Below are 17540 nucleotides of genomic sequence, written 5' to 3' on the forward strand. Positions count from 1 at the left end.
GAAAATGGGTACAACATTATTTTAGTATATTTGTTATCATTTGATCTTCAACACAGTTAAAAGTTTAAATCAACATACAATATCTCCTTTTAGAACAAGACAATTATTTTTCTCTAATGTTTATAAAGTGGGTATTCTCATGACATGATTTTTGTAATTCTTTTGTTTAAAAATACTTCCGTTGAATGATTTACAGAATGTCAGAGTCTACATATGATTCATTGCGACTGTGGATTATTATCGCTCTCTGTGTTCTCCGACTGGCCTTAATTCGCCAACACCTGCAAGCGTACCTAAACTTAGCACAAAAGAGTATAGAACAAATGAAGAAAGAGGCAGGGCGTATCGGTACGAAGGATCTGCAAAAGATGGTAAGAAAATGCGGAATGGTTAAATGACTGAGGTGAACAGGAGCAACAGGAGAGTAGGACAGAAAAGATGTGAGGTTTGTTGATACTTGAGCTGTGGAAGTGAGGCCATGTGTTGGGGAAAGATAACTGAACATTGTACTAATGTCGAGTTCATAATGGGGCAGAAGGGCATATTTGCAACACGTGATTGCTTTGTGGGTTTCATTTTCCACACAAGAAAGGATTTGCTGACATTGGAGCTGGTTCAAAGGAGGTTCATGAATATGATTTCAGGATTGTAAAGCTTATCATATGAGGAGCATTTGGATGGCTCTGGTCCTGTACTCACTGGAATTCAGAAGAATGAGAGGGGGGATCTTACTGACACCTATCCCAAAAAAAAAGTGGATATGGAGAGGATGTGCCTTATGGTGGGGGAGTAAAGACCAGAGGACACAGCCTCAGCGTAGAGGGACGTCCATTTAGAATGGAGACAGGGAGGAATTTCTTTAGCCAGAGAGTGGCAAATCTGTGGAATTCTTTGCCACAGGCAGCTGTGAAAGCCACGTCATTGGGTATACTTAAGGCAGAGGTTGCTAGATTCTTTTTTTAAAAAATATATTTATTTATTAAATTTTAGACAATTACAAAGAATAAATGTGATGATAAAATAGTGAGAAAAATAATATTAACCCTCCCCCCTCCCCCCCTTAACCCTTACCTAAAGAAAGAAAAAAAAGAAAGAAAGATTGCCTGGATATCGGAGGATCCCCATATGCTCCTTGCAACTCCTCTCGATTTTGAATTAAATAAAGCTGCAATGACATTTCCAACCCAATCCCTCTTTAATTTCTTATGTTCTGTTTCTGTTAAATGTGTTTCTTATAAAAAAGCTATATCTCCTTTCATTTTCATAATATATGTTAAAACTCTTTTTCTTTTCACAGGTCCATTAATTCCATTAACATTAAAACTTAAAACATTAAGTAAATAATCATTCATAATACCTTGGGAACTCTTTAAAATTCTCCATGTTGCTATAGTTTCTCCCCAACCATCCAGGCAAAAAAGAAGAAAAATAGAAGAAAGATAACTAATATATAAGAAAAAAAACAAAGTACCCCCCCCACTAATGTTGCGAATAAAAAGAACACAACATTACCCCCCCCCCCCCCCCCCATTTTATAGGTCATGGCAATCGCCATGATTATGCACGTGAAACTCGCAGCCATCGATCAGGAGCTCTTCCAGCTCCCCCGCAAAAAAAAAAAGAAAATATATTAGTGAAGAAAAAAAAAGAAAATAATTACTATCTCTACTCCCAATTAATACTCTTCAACTATTTTTTTTTATAAATGTCCGTCAAGTGCAACCTTATTTCAGTCTTCATCATTAGTCCATTTCATTTCTATAATTCTTTACTTCTCTTCGTGGACATCAGGTAATTCTTGTACAAATTTCTCCGCTTTCCGGTAGTCAATGAAAAATCTTCTTTCTTCGTTATCCAGGAAAATTATCAATTTTGCTGGATAGCTCAATAAAAATTTATAGCCCTTTTCCCATAAATATTTTTTCACTGGATTAAATTCCTTCCGCCTCTTCAGAAGATCGTAACTTATGTCTGGATAAAAAAAAAGCTCTTTTCCCTCCTATTATCAATGGCCCATTTCTCTTTTTAGCACCTTGAATAGCTGCCTTCAAGATCATTTCTTTATCTTGGTACCTTAAACATTTTATCAAAATTGATCTTAGATTTTGATCTTGTTGAGGTCTTGGTCTTAAAACTCTGTGTGGTCTTTCAATTTCAATTACTTGGTTTCTTTCTTTCATTTCCAACATTTTCGGAATCCATTCTTGAAAGAATTTTATTGGATTTTCTCCCTCTGTACCTTCCATAAGACCAACAATTTTGATATTATTTTGTCTACTAGAGTTTTCAAGCGCATCTATTTTTTCCAACATCCGTTTTCTTTCTATTGTCCAGGCAAGATTATTGTCTTCTATCTTATCTATTCTTTCAGTGTTTTCTTCCACTTTTACTTCCATCTCTTTAACTTTATTATCCATCTTCTCTTGTTTTTCCACCACATTATCGAGTTTATTCTGCATCCTTCTTATAGCTTTTAATTCATTCATAATATATATCAGGATATCTTTTATGTCTCCTTTAATCTCTTCCTTCTTTTCCTCTTCTTCTTCCGTTGAATTTCCCAAAGAGTCTGATTCTACTTCCAATTCACTTCCAGTTTCACTTCCAGCCGTAGTTGGGATTTGTAGTTTTGTTAATATCTGTTCATGCATACTTTCGCGCATGCGTTGTTCTTGCCGTTTCTTCTTAGAGACCGCCGACATTGCTGCAACTTCCCGTCCCGCATCATCAGAAGTGCCATGCACTTCACCAGGAGGAGATCCAACTTGAGTCCGAGGCTTCGCCGAGACGGTTAGGCCTTTTTCCCCGCCGATTTGCGCAGTCTTCGAAGTAGTAGCTTTCTTCTGTTTCGGTTTAGGAGCCATATCCAAAAATAATCCTGAGTTACTTATAAATAGTTTCTAGTAGATATTTGTTAACTCTTCTTCATTTAAACCCTATTTCATTACTTTTTGCGAGGGAGCTGGATTCCCAACGTCTCGACCCTACATCATCACGTGACACCCCCCGGTTGCTAGATTCTTGAAATGATACAGGGAGAAGGCAGAAAATTGGGGTTGAGAGGGAAATGGATCAGCCTTGATGAAATGCGGAGCGGGCTTGAGGGGCCAAATGACCTAATTCTGCTCCTAAAGCTTATGGTCTTTCTACTAAAACAGAACACTGAAAATCATTAACTTTTGATTTTCTCTAGAAAAGAAAATACATGAGAGAATGAGCGGGATTTTACAAGGTAATGACAGCAAAATTGTCACTATTTGCCGTCATTATTCTATGTTGGGGTCTCCATGCATGCTTGTGCAAGCACAAAATCTCTGAAGTCTGAATCAGAATTAGATTTATTTTCACTGATGTACGACATGGCATTTGTTTTGTAGCAGCAGTACAGTCCGAAACATCAAAAAAAAAGTTGCTTTAAGTTACAGAAAGAGAAATAGTTAGTGTTCATGGACCATTCAGAATTGTGATGGTGAAGCTGTTCCTAAAACGTTGAGTGTATCATTATTGAACCATCAGTAAGTGCAAAAATGCTGGAGTTATCATAAAATTCAGCTTAGGAGAGGGACATGGGTTTTATTCTACCACACTGGAGAATTGTTCATAATAACTGCACAGTCAGCTCCTACAGTGAATGCTGAATGGACAAGTTAGGTGTACTGTTGTGAAAGAGTTACAATATTTTCTTGTTATACAAGTATCTGAAACATACGGCTTTGAGGTGGAACGTATGCAATTCTGTCAATGAGTTTAGTGAAATTTGTGAATGATACTAAGACTTGGGGGCATAGTGGACAGCAGTGAAGGCTAGCAAAACTTGTAGCAGGATCTGGAAAAATGGGCTGAAAAATGCCAGGTGGAATTTAATGCAAACGTTTGTGAGGTGTTGCACTTTGAGAGAACAAACAAGTAAGACTTGCACAGTGACTGGTAGGTCACTGAGGAGTACAGTAGAATAAAGAGATCGTGGAATACCGATCCATAATTCTGTGAAAGTGGCTATACAGGTAGATAGGGTTTTAAAGAGAGCTGTTGGCACATTGGCCTTCATAAATCAGAGCATCGAGTACAGAAGTTGGGATATTATGCTGAAGTTGTATAAGAAGTTGGTGAGACCAAATTCAGAGTATTGTGTCAACTTCTAATCACCGATCTACAGGAAAGATATCAATAAGGTAAAAAAAAAAAGTACAAAAAGTTTACAAGGTTGCTGCCAGGACTTGAAGATTTGTGTTATAAGGAAAAGTTGACTAGGTTTGGACTTTATTCTGTGGAGAGTAGGAGATTTGATGGAGGTATGCAAAACTAAGGGGTGTACATAGGGTAAATTCAAACAGGCTTTTTCAAATGAAGTTGAATGAAACTAAAGGTAGAGGTCATAGGTTAAGGGTGAAAGGTCAAGCATTTAAGAGGAATCTGAGGGGCAATTTCACTCAGAGGGTGATGCAATGGTGGCAACAAAAGTGGTGGATGCAGGTTCAATAGGAACATGTCTAAGAAGCTTGGATAAGTATATGGATGGGTGGGATATGGAGAGCTACGGTCTAGGGCAGGGTGATGGGAGTAGGCAAAATTATAGTTTAGAATGGACAAGATGAACTGATGGGCCTGTTTCTGTGCTGTAATATCCTATGACAATAGAAGTAATTAACTATTTGCTAAGAATTGAACGTAAGAAGGTGATGTATCTGCGTGACCTTTATTTTAAATCATGTAGCTCATCAATGAGCATAAAATAATTCAGCATTGTTCCTTTACTTGAAGGTTGCCCGGGTGTTCTATTACCTTTGTGTGATTGCACTTCAATATGTGGCACCAGTGATTATGCTTCTTCATACAACACTGCTTTTAAAAACCCTGGGTAAGTCTGAAATATTGGTACACACAAGAGATTCTGCGGACACTGGAAATCCAGAGCAACACACACGAAATGCTAGAGGAACTGGTCAGGTCAGGCTGCATGGAAATGAATCAACAGGATGTTTTGGACCAAGACCCTTCATCAGGATATGAAGTTTCTCCAGCATTTTGTGTGTGTGTTGCTCTGAAATATTGATACATTCTCTTTTCAAATTCAATTGAAATAAAATATTGATAAATCTAAGTTCTCGATGATTTTATTCCCTGATGGTTTAATGGTAAAGATTAGAGCCTAAAATGAAATTTCACGTAATCCTGATCAAGGGGGTGGGGGCTAAGCAGTTGCTCCACCTTGCCCAAAGGTGACCAGCAGGCTAGTGGAGGGAAGGAGTGCCTTATATCTTCTTTGGTATCTCCACCCCCCCCCCCCCCCCCCCCCCAGGATTATTATAAACACAAGAGATTCTGCAGATGCTGGAAGTCCAAAGTAGCAGACACACAGGTCTGGCAGCATCTACGGAGAGGACTAAAGAGCCTTGGCCAAGGTCTTCCAGGGCTGGAAAGGAAGATGCCAGAATAAGGTGGTGGGTGGAGGGGAAGGGGGATCAGATAGAAGATGAAAGGTAAAGCCACGCAGTGGGAGAGGAGGGGATGAATTTGAGAAACTGAGGGGTGATAAGTAGAAAAGGTTAAAGGGCTGGAGAAGGAATTTGAATGGAGGGCTTTGTGGACCATGAGAGAAAGGGAAGGAGGAGGGGCACCAGGGGGAGTTGATGAGTAGGTGAGAAGATGTTAGAGGCCTGAGTGTGGAATTAAAGAAGAGGGAAGGGGGAGTGGAAAAATAACACTGGAAGTTGTTCTCACCATCAGATCGGAGGCTACCTAGGCAGAATATGAGGTTTTGATCCTCCACCCTGAGAGTGGCCTCATCGTGGCAAAAGAGGAAGCCATGAACCAACATGTTGGACTAGGAATGGTGATTGGAATTAATATGGTTGGCCACTGGGAAATCTTGCTTTTAGTGGATGGAGCAGGGGTGCTTGTCAAAGCTGCCCCTGATTTACATCTGGTCTCACCAATATAGAGGAGGCCACATCGGGACCACCAGGTAAAACAGATGACCCCAACAGATTACCTCACTTGGAAGGAATTTTGGGTCGTGAATGGACAGCTGGAGCATGTCTGCCACTTGCAAGGATAAGTGCCAGAAGGAAGATCAGTGGGGAATGATGACTGGACAAGGGATTCATTGAGGGAGTGATCCTTGTGGAAAGCAGCATGTGGGCAGGAGGTAAAGATGTGTTTGGTGGTTGGATCCCGTAGAAGACTAAGTTGTGGAGAGTGATGTGTTGGATGTCGAGGATACCAGTATTTTGTGTGAGTTGTCCAGATTTATTATCAGTGATGTATTCATGAAATTTGCTGTTTCTGGCAGTAGTACAGTGTAATACTTAAAATATACTACAAATTACAAAAGGTTTGTGTATTTACACATAAGTAGTGCAAAAACAAAAATAGTGAGTAAGTGTTCATGGGTTCATTGTCTGTTCAGACATCTGATGGTGGAGGGGAAGAAGCTGTTCCTAAAATGTGTGTGTGTGTCTGTCTGTCTGTCTTCAGGCTCCTGTAACTCCTCCTTGAAGGTAGTAATGAAAAGAGGGCATGTGCTTGGTAATGGGGGTTCTTAATGATAGATACTCCCTTCTTGAGTCATCGCCTTTTGATGATGTCCTCACTGGGAAGGCTAGTGCCCATGTTGAAGCTGGCTAAGTTTATAACTTTTTGCAGCAATTTCTGATCCTCCACACCAGATGGTGATACAATCAGTTTGAATGTTCTCCATGGTACCAGGTCCATGGTTAATTCTAGCCATGGTCAGCCATGATCACTACAGACATGAGTGCAAGTGGGTGATAGTCATTAAGGCAGCTTTCCCTGCTCTTCTTGGAAACCGGTATGATTGATGGCATTTTGGAGCAGGTGGGAACCTTTAACAGCAGCAATGGAAGATTGAAGATGTCCTTGAACAGGTGTTTGAACACCTGTGCAACTGTTTGTGGGAGAGTAGAATAAAAAGATATGGAAACAAGGTGGGTCCATGCTCATAAGCAGAATAAACACTAGCATTATTTATTTTGTCCTTTCAACTTGAAGACTAGATGACTTTTCACTCAGTGGTCACTCTGTTAGATTCACCTGTACAGCTGCTCGTTAATGCAAATATCTAATGAGCTAATTATGTGGCAGCAACTCAGTGCATAAAAGCATGCAGACATGGTCAAGAGGTTCAGTTGTTCAGATCTACCATCAGAATGGGGAAGAAATGTGATCTAAGTGACTGACTATGGAATTATTGGTCCCTTTCGAGATGGTTTGAGTATCTCAGAAACTGCTGATCTGGGATTTTCATGCACAAGTCTCCAGAGTTTCCAGAGAACGGTGCAAGAAACATAAATTATCCAGTAAGCAGCAGTTCTGTGGGGAAATGTTAATGAGAGAGGTGAGATGGGAGTGGTCAGGCTGCTTCAAGCTGACAGGAAGGCAATGGTAACTCAAATAACCACAGTGGTGTGCAGAAGAGCATCTCTGAACACACAACCTGTAGAACCTTAAAGTAGATGGGCTACAGCAGCAGAAGACCATGAATATACAGTGAGGGGCTGCTTTGTTAGATACAGAGAGATACCTAATAAAGTGGTCACTGAGTGTATACTTATGCCATTTAAATTCATTGCTTGGGATTGTGGTCATCTTTATAGTTTACCTCAATGTTTTCATTTTAGTGATAACAGAAAAATAAAAAACTAAAGCTTTGGAAGTGATTGATCAACTGGTGTTCCATTTATATTTTCACGAAACAGGTCACCATTCCTGGGGACTCCTCTCAGAACCTTCATATATGTCTCCTAAGGAGATCACTGAAGCCTCCAATTCTGTCAAATCATCTACTCTTGTAGCCAATGAAAGCAAAAAGCTGACAGTTGCACAGATAACAATGGCACTGGATGGTCTGCAGAACGTTTTCACTCCATTACTCTTCCGAGGCCTCCTCTCCTTTCTAACATGGTGGATTGCAGCTTGCCTGTTCTCTACGAGCCTTTTTGGATTGTTCTATCATCAGTACTTGACAATCGCATGAGTGACTAGCATGGTAAAGCTGGACGTCCAAATATTCTCCTAGAACATCAAATCAAAGCCACTTTTTGGAGATTAAAACAAAAGGATATTTTAAACCATTGTGGAATCAGCATATTGCTGAAATACAGAACACAGATTAACCTGCTCAGTTCCAATACTTCCTCTGGTTCTCAGGGTGGTTAAATGTCTTAACAATTTGAAATTTAGAGGCTGGAATGATGTCATGTTACTAATGCAATGGTTAGGTCAGTTATCTTTGCATGAACTTTGCAGTTATCAACAAAAGATTATTTGGCCGAAGTGGTTTAAAGTTGATGGATAATTGGATAAAATTAAAAATTGATGGATTTAGTTCTCCAACTCTACTGGGTTTTAAACACAGGAGATTCTGCAGATGCTGGAAATCAGAGTAACTCACATAAAAATGGTGGAAGAACTTAGCAGGTCAGGCAGCATCTATGGAGGGGAATAAACTGTAGCATTTTAGGCCAAGACCCTGATGAAGATTTGTAAGAGAACAGGCCCAAAATGCCAACTGTTTATTTCTCTCCATAGATGCTGCATGACCTGCTGAGTTCTTCCACCATTTTGAGTGTGTTACATAAATGTTAATCTGCTTAGAAATTTAAGATCAGAATCTTAAATCTAAAAGTAAGCAAAAGGTCAGAACTTCATTCTGGCATTAGCTTTACAAAATGACATTGCCCGATTCGACATCCTCAACATTGCTGAGACCCTTTGTAAATTGGGGGTCTGCTTCATGAACATCTGTGCTCCATCCACTAGAAGTGGAACTTCCCGATGGTTAAAAATTTTTATTCTGATTCTCATTCTCATTCGGACATTTTGGTCCATGGCCTCTTCTTGTACCACGATGAGGGCACCCTCAGGGTGGAGGAGCATCACCTTATATTCTGTCTGGGTTGCCTCCAACTTGATGGCTCGAATATCAATTCCTCCTTCCAGGGAAAAAAAAAACTCCCCTCCCCTCTTCTATTCCTCACTCTGGCCTCTTACCTCTTCTCACATGGCTGTCACCTCCCACTGGTGCCTGTCCTTCTTCCCATGGTCCACTCCCCTCTCCTATCAGGTTCCTTTCTCACCAGCCCTTTATCTTCACCTCCCGCCTGGCTTTACCTATCGCCTTCTAGCTGTCCTCCTTCCCCTCCAGCCACCATTTTATTCTAGTATCTTCCCCCTTCTCATCCCGAAACGTGGGCTGTTTATTCATTTCCATAGTTGCTGTCCGACCTACTGAGTTCCTTCAGTCTTTTATGTGAGTTGCTTTGGATTTCCAGCAACTGCAGAATCTCTCGTGTTTTTGTTAATGTGTAGCTTGATTTGAACGTGAACACTTTTTGTAATCCCTTCAATATGCTTATGCAAACATTAAGATAATGGATGAGACTTTTCGTTTCCCTCTCCCAAGGCAAGTACGAATGGACTTTATCAGTTGTACCCTGTGATAATTTTAAACATAAAGTTTAATTGATTCTAAATGTTGTCTTCTTCTTAAGCCCAGTTCTCCTACTGGGGTATAGGCTGCCAATAGCAGCTTGCCTGAGTGCTCTATCCAGGGCCAGTCATTCAAGTTGTCCCCAGGTGTAGCCCATCTTCTTGGTACATCCTCCCTCTCCCAGAGTTGAGGTCTTTTAAAGCTTCTGTTTGCGTTCCTGTAGCACTGGGTTTTTACAGGATGGGGTTGCTAGCCCCATGTTCAACTCTCCTTTCGCAGCTGGACTTGAGACCGTCCTTGGCAGAATTGGTTTTAAATTTAGAGCTAAGAAAATTCAATCTGATCAGCAATTTGTATTGAGGGACTCCTTAGGAATAACTGAGCCGTTTGTTAAAATGTGTTTTATTTATCCTTTTGTTGGAAAATCCAGCATCTTTTCACTGTAAAGAAGTCTTTACAGCTGGAATGAGACTATAACTACTGTATATTACAGTAAGAGTTAAATATTTCAGATTTTTAAGGGAACAAATTTCTTTGAAGTTGTGGTTGTTGCTGTAAGAGAGTTTGATTTATCGCTTGAGATGAGACATTAGGTAAATGATTTTTATTTTAAAAGTGTTTTTGTATTGTCCAAAAAAACCCGCAATACAATGGATTGTGGCTTGCCTCATTGCAGGAAGCTAATTTTTAGAAGCACCTCAGCGCTCTTAACTACATCGTATCATGAACTGGAATTCAAATTTTTTACATAACTTTCAAATCTATTGAATGGAACTTCACTTACAAGCTGATGGATTTACTTTTCTTTGTTTGATACTGTAACATCTTAACTTTTACATCAGGAAATTTCTTACTAAATTCCATAGTAAATTGAAATTTAAATGCTTAAAATATTTATGGTATGCATTTGACTGCCTGTAATGGCATCATGCAGTTATATAATGGTCTTCACGCTCTAAAACGTTGCAAAAGATGTTACTGAGAGATTGGATGATACAAGATACAATGTAGAAGAGAAAGGCTCTTGTGATTAAAACAGGCTCCACGATTTGTAATCAGATTCAGTATCGGGTTTAATATCACTGGCAAATGTCATGAAATTTGTTGTTTGTGGCAGCAGTACATTGCAATATATAATAATTTTTAAAAACTATAACTTATTTAATTGGTAAACCTCCAACATTTCCAATCCATGAAAAGATGAGAGTTTGATTTTTGGTTGCAATTTTGTTCATTAAATGTAGTTTATAAAAGCTACCCCCTCAATTAAATTGAATTTCAGTAATTGCTACAGAATTATTTAATATTTCCTCAAGAAAATGTAATGTGCCAAGTAAGTTTTATTTAAATCTGTTTTGTTATACTTGTCCTGCTGCTGAATGGTATTTTCTTGAATGTTATGGAATGTTACATTTCCTTTGCCAAGCAATAGATGGGATGCTACACTTGATTAGGCTATCGATTTTAATTCAGTTTGCTAAGGACATGCAAGTAATAAACATGCTTCAAGTTTCCAAGAGTTTTATTGGATGTTATCGTTTAAATACAAATTATATGCACCGTCCTTGAATGGTGCTATTTTGGACAAATCGCAGACTAATCAAACAGTCCAGAATGTTGCTTCATCTCTGTGGTACAGCAGCATATTTTTGATACATTTTTGGCCAGCTATGATCTCTGGCCCTTTTCCATCTCTATTTATCTTCTTTGAAAGTTAAGTGCAATTACTGTGGATGCAAACTAAATAATGAAAACATATCAGAAAAGTAAGATTGAAATTCAGTTTATTAGTATAAAATGCCAGAAGTAGCAATTAATCTTAATTGACCATTTTCTAATGAGGCATAACCCTTAAAGTAATATCCATTTATTATACCTACTAAGCTGTATATAGTTGTATGTTTGAAGCAAATAAAATTAGTCCTTTTGTATTCTTTATGTAATTACAACTTCCTCTGTGAATATGACTTGTACTGACGTAACATTGAAGAAAGTATGATCTTTCTAATGGAACCTAAATCATAGCTGAAATCTCTATCGTCAGTCACTGGAATTGGTCTGTACTTGGTTTAATTTTTTTCCATTATAGATTGTTAGATATGGGCATAATTGACATTTTATGGACAAAAAGACATAGTTATCCCTCTTTGTACCAAAAGACAGAAGTAATGTAATCATAAATTTTTTGAGCAGTACTGACGAGTTAGAGTAAATAACTAATTTATTGATCCATTTTGTCAATAGCTGTTGACAGGTGTAATTTGTTCTCGTTCACCTTGCCAGTTAGGAGCTAGACTGTAAAGTCAGCATCAGTATTGGCTACAGTGCTATAGGTGGTCTGCAAATGGTATTGGGTAAGAAGAGGGTGAATCAAGTAAAACCAGGCAACTCCATCTCAAACTAGCAAAGGCACTCCTAGCACCCAATCAAGGTGGCTGTTTTGTACAACGTATCTTGCTGTGTGTCCAGGCAAAGCTGACATCCCACCTGCACAATTGTAGATCAGAGAGGAGTTTAATAAAATTATAAACACCAGATTCTGCAGTTGCTGGAAATCCAGAGTCAAGCAGCATCTATGGAGGGGAAAATATAGCCGAAGTTGCGGGCATATATATGATGACGTCTCAATGAGGTGGCAAGTCCTTATGAAGGGTCTTCGCCCGAAGCATCGACCATTTATTCCTCTATATCAGGTTCACAACCTTTTTTTTTAGGCCATGAACCCCTACCATTAACCAAGGGGTCTGTGAACCCCAGGTTGGGATCCCTGCTCTACACAGATGCTGCTCAATCTGCTGAATTCCTCCAGTATTTTGTACGTTACTCACAGAATAAAATGAGGTTATATTCCTTTCTTAATTACAAGTAATGTTCTTGAAGATTATTAAGGAATAATGTATTTCATATTTGACAAACAGATTTAGTGTTAATATTTAACTGTTAGCTGATATAAATGGATAAGGTTTAATAGACAGTAGCATTGCCATTAACAAGATGCTATTACAGCTGGGGTTGTTAGAGTTGAATTCCAGCAACAGCTGTAAGGAGCCTCTTTGTGTCCTCCCTATGGAATGCATGGATTATTTTTTGGGTGCTCCAAAGACGTACAAGTTAATAGGTTAATTGGTCACTGTAATTTGTCTGGAGATTAAATTAGGCTTGCTTAGGAGATGTGGGTGCAGGGCCGGAAAGGCCTGTTTCACACTGTATCTCTAAAAGTAAATAAATACCAGTGAAGTCAAGATCCTAGGAGAGAATTTGAACAATTTTGATTCTGAATCAAAGTCCTAAAGTTAATGTGTCAAACCTAATTATGGAATCAGATATTCCATGATAATGGGTAGTTATCCATGTTTATTGCCCGTTACGCCGCTGGCATTTAGGACCAGCAATGAAGATCCTACGTCTCTGGCAGTGTACAGGTCTTCCTTCATCATGTTTCCTTTTGGTTTTCACTACTGTCATTCATGCAAGTCCCAGGTGAAGACTGAGGAATACTGTCCCACTCAGATGTAGGGCTTCGTTGCTGTTTCCATAACAATTTTGTTTCGCCAGTTGGGGTTGTTAGCCCTGAGCTGAACCCCTGAACCTGGAGGACCAGTTTTAATCTGACAACCCTTTGACCTGTTTGGCATGGGTGACCCTACCAAGAGCAAAAGCATAAAGCCTAGACTCCAGCCAACATAGCTCTCCAGGTCATTGAGACAAGCAAGCTTCCAAACCACAAGAAGGCTGTGGTCAATTTGGAAGTAGCTATCCATAACCTCCTAACCAGCAGTAATTGTCTGAGGCCTTTCTAGAGAATTGTATTTATATTTGAATGCACTTAAATGGCTTGAAGCCTTTCTTTTAATAATATTGTTGCTATTGATTTGAATGAAGTGGGATATTTTCTTGTATTTATGAGGGTAGTTGTATCTTGGTTATAGTAAGATACATGTTTCAGTAAAATTAGTAGGAATTGGTCACCTTGGAGACTGAACTGGTTACTTAAGACAAAAGTTTTATTAACCTACTTAAAATTTTATGATGTGAATACTTCTCCAAAAGACTGCAAGTTTGTCATTCAATTTATTTTGGTTATAGTGGAGAGAATGGAGTTGTGGTGGTACACCACTATAGTAATCCAGAAACACAAATAAAAGATCCAGGAAACACAACTTCATACTTGTGCGTAGCAGTTTAAAATTTTAATATAATTTTATATAAAGCAGACAAATCTGGAAAAGCAAAAGTTATTCAAAGTAAACATGAAACTAGCGTTTCAGCAAAAAAAACCAGCCATAGTCTGGTCTATAAATGCCTCCAGTTCTAAACTAGTTCACAATTGTGGCACAGTAGCATCGTGGTTAACACAACACTTGACAGTACCAATGACCCAGGTTCAGTTCTCTCTGTAAGGAGTTTGTATATTGACACTGTGACTGCATGGGTTTCCTTTGGTTGCTCTGGTTTCCTCTCACAATCTGAAGATGTACCAGTGGCAGATTAATTGGTCATTGTAAGTTGTCCTGTGATTTGGCTAGGGTTAAATCAGGGGTTGCTGGGTGGCATGGTTCGAAGGACCTTAAGGTCCTATTCCACGCTGTATCTCAATAAATAAATTAATTAACCAGTCAACTTTTCAGAAATATAAAAAAAATTGAAGAAACTTATAACAATTCAATTTTAAAGAAAAAAAGCACCACCACCTCCAGTTAAGGACACACATCTTAATAAAATAATGCATGGTAAAAATTGTCATTCTAGCAGTAGTTTATGGAATATTACTTGTGAACATCAACACAAATGTTGCAGTTGTATAATACAGTAACCCCTTTTGCAAAATCTGGCAAAATAAAAAGGCTTTTTATTCTCTGAGGCCCTTATTTTAAAAAATTGCAGATCACAAGGTAGTAAATAATTCATCACAAGTTTGTCATGATGTTTGATTGTGCATTTAATATCAGAACTTATCATTCAGAGGTTGTAATTGTATCAGGTTGTGGCTCCTTACTCTTAAGTTCAAATTCTATTTGACTGCTAATAACCAGTGGGTTTATGAAGAAATCAGGGTGACTAAGTACTAGTTTCTCTAATCACTGTTCCCTCTGCTGTGCAGGTCTGCGGCCGTGCAGTAACTGAAATATTCCCACGCACATGGCCTTTGTTGTGCAGCTTGAATAAAGACAGATAAGAAAAAGTTTACGAAATACAAAAAAGATTTTCTTTGTACTGCATTTCATTATATCCTTCGTTAATAAATAGCATCAAAAGTGTGATTTTTCACGTTTCATTTTAAATATTCATAGTATGCATGGAAATAACTCGGGTGGCTGATAGTTGGGTTGAGTTCTCTAATCTTCGCAATCCATTTGCAAATGTTTCTCCACCATAGGAGGAGACATCAGTGCTCACTGATGATGTCTGCTCGTATGGTGACGAAACATTCACAAATGGATTGCCGAGATTGGAGAACATCTCAATCCAACCAGAGTATGCATATTACAAAAAACACTTTTAGAGGTGCTGAGCCATTTTCAGGCCATGTAAAAATTTCCTGCTCAATGCAATGGTTGGTTTGCGCAGCTGCGAAGAAAGAATTAGAGGGAACGTTGACCATAACATGTAACTGAGCTGGGTTTCTGTATGGATAACCTTTCAAATACCAAATATCTTCTAAGTTTTTCTTATCTTTATGACTGTTTCTTGTATGTGCATGGTTGCCAATTTTAAGATTGTGAAGTGATTGCACAAACAACTTGATGTTTTCTTTAAGTTATATTGTACAAATCTAAAAGAGTAGTGAAAATGTATTTCATTCATAATTTATGGAATCTGGGTTCGAATTGTGTACTTAAAGCATTGATTAAAATTCTAGGCAATAAAGTTGATGTGTTTTGAATGAAGATCCTATCTGGTTCGAAGGATTACCAAACACCAAAGAGAATGTGAATGAACAATCTGCTGCATTTTGTACATAGTACTCAAAATATTCCAGTTTGACTCTTCTACAGCCTTTGGAACCAATCTGAGCTAATGATTACCCCTAGTAATTATACTAAAGTGCAGTATGAAAGCTGTAATTGCAGAACAGGAGTTTAAAAAATATATAGCATCTTGAATTTGAAGTATTACAGCAGGTAAAACCCAACAACAGCAGCAGAACTTGTTCATGTGAATAAACTATTTACTAGTCATTAGAAATATTTTTCATGAACAAAAAATGTTAAATAAAGCTTGTGCATATCTCAAGCTGAACAGTGTTGCATGTTTTTTTTTAAAGAATCAGTGTTCCACATATTTATGAGCAAATTTTCCAAATAATCATCTTATTTGCCCATTATTTGGTTAAATTATTAATAATGTACCAGTAGTTTTCAACCTTGAACTGAACAGTTCTATCAGGGCCCTTACCTGGTATGGGTTTGGACTAGGGAACATTGAAAGGAGGACTCATGTAGGAAAGTGTTGGGAAGGCAGCAGCAGAACAGGTAATTACTCATGCTTGTCCAGGTGAAAATGGTATGGTGTGATTGTTTTACTTGCATGGAAATGCCAGGTGGAAATCAGGTGAATGTGCCACTGGATCATCTCCAGGACCATCATTACAGGCATATTCTTTAGAATCGGCTGTCAAACTGGGCCCATTGCCTTCTCTTTTGAGTAGACACAAAAGGCTCCCGTAGAAGGACAGTGGAAGTTTCAGACCATGGACCAAAGATTATCGCTGATTTACTTACCCTCTCAACCCCATTCCCCATAACTTTCGACACCCTGACTAATCAAGAACCCATCAACCTCTGCTTTAAATATATCCAATGACTTGACCACTTTTGCAATCTATGACAATAAATTCTACAGACTCACCACCCTCTGGCTAAGAAATTCCTCCTCATCACTGTCTAAATGAAGTTTCTATTCTGAGGCTGTATGATTTCCTCAATATAAACCCAACAAAATCATCTGGGCATTTTTTCTTCATTCCTGATCGTGAGAGCTTGTTACTTGCATACTGACTACTGCAATTTCTATATTACCACTTGGAAATGACTTGTAAAATGTATGTCCTCGGGTCATGAAGTATTAAGAGATTGTAACTCTAGCTTTTGCACAGAACAGAAACATTCTAATTCAGTTAAATGGATATTTATAGTCATAAAGGTATTTGCACATTGAGAATAAATTCATTTGTGAGATAACTTATTACAAGTAGATACAATTAAGAGATGAACACAAAGCAATGTACAGAAATATGCCTATGACACTTGGCATTGACAAACTACATTAAAAAACATGCGACAATGTTAACAATTATTAAAGAAATGAGACACAAATAAGGTTGGTCAAAGAGGTGAGATTTTAATAATTTAGAGATATAACGCAGAATAGGTTCTAATGGCCCTTTGAGCTACGCAACCCAAAACCCTACCTAGTTAACCCAGCCTAATCACAGGACAATTTATATTCGTCAGTTAACCTATTTACCAGCACGTCTTTGGAAGGTGGGAGTTAAAATATGCATGCTGAAGGGGGAAATCTGAAGTAGAGAAACTTAGGGAGGGAAAGGCAGAGGTCTACAATATTGACAACTAAAGCCAAGGCTGTGAATAGAGTTGTGATTAAATTTGGACATCATTTTAGAAGATAGAGGTGGCCAGGAGTAAAACTGCAAGGATTTGAAAACAAGATAGGAGTTCTTAATTTCTTTATAACACAATGCAACGTAGCAGAAGTTGATGATGTGTGAACAGGACTTGGTGCGAATTATAACACTGGTGACTGACTTGTATCCCATGTTTACAAAAGGTAAAATAGGAAGGGAGTTTGCGGAAGAGTATATTAAAATATATTAATAAAAATCTAAGTTAGCTGAGGTGGACTGGAGTGAAGTATTGTTACAGAAGTCAGTACTTAGTGTGGATAGCTACAAATATACTCAGTGGCCACTTTATAAGGTATAACTTTACACCTCACTAATGCAAACATCTGATCAGCCAATCATGTGGCAGCAACTCCATGCATGAAAGGCATGGTTACGTTGTTCAGACCAAACACCAAAATGGGGAAGAAATGTGATCTAAGTGACTTTGACCATGGGATAATTGTT

General features: G+C 38.4%; 1 protein-coding gene across 7 annotated transcripts in view; it reads left to right on the forward strand.

Moving 5' to 3' along the window:
- The window catches only part of tmem161b (transmembrane protein 161B), a 92902-nt gene that overhangs the window by 44421 nt on the left and 30941 nt on the right, over window positions 1-17540 (forward strand). For 3 of the 7 annotated variants that reach the window (XM_073066970.1, XM_073066963.1, XM_073066975.1), the window contains 3 exons: window positions 197-371; window positions 4762-4858; window positions 7719-15691. In XM_073066970.1, the coding sequence (XP_072923071.1) occupies window positions 197-371; window positions 4762-4858; window positions 7719-7996 (550 nt within the window). In that variant the 3' untranslated portion in view covers window positions 7997-15691. Of the gene's footprint in view, window positions 1-196; window positions 372-4761; window positions 4859-7718; window positions 15692-17540 lie in introns of those variants that run through there. The other 4 variants (XR_012101507.1, XR_012101510.1, XM_073066967.1 and 1 more) reach the window with 3 other exon arrangements.

The sequence above is a fragment of the Hemitrygon akajei genome, chromosome 2, assembly GCF_048418815.1.
Source record: "Hemitrygon akajei chromosome 2, sHemAka1.3, whole genome shotgun sequence".
NCBI lineage: Eukaryota > Metazoa > Chordata > Chondrichthyes > Myliobatiformes > Dasyatidae > Hemitrygon > Hemitrygon akajei.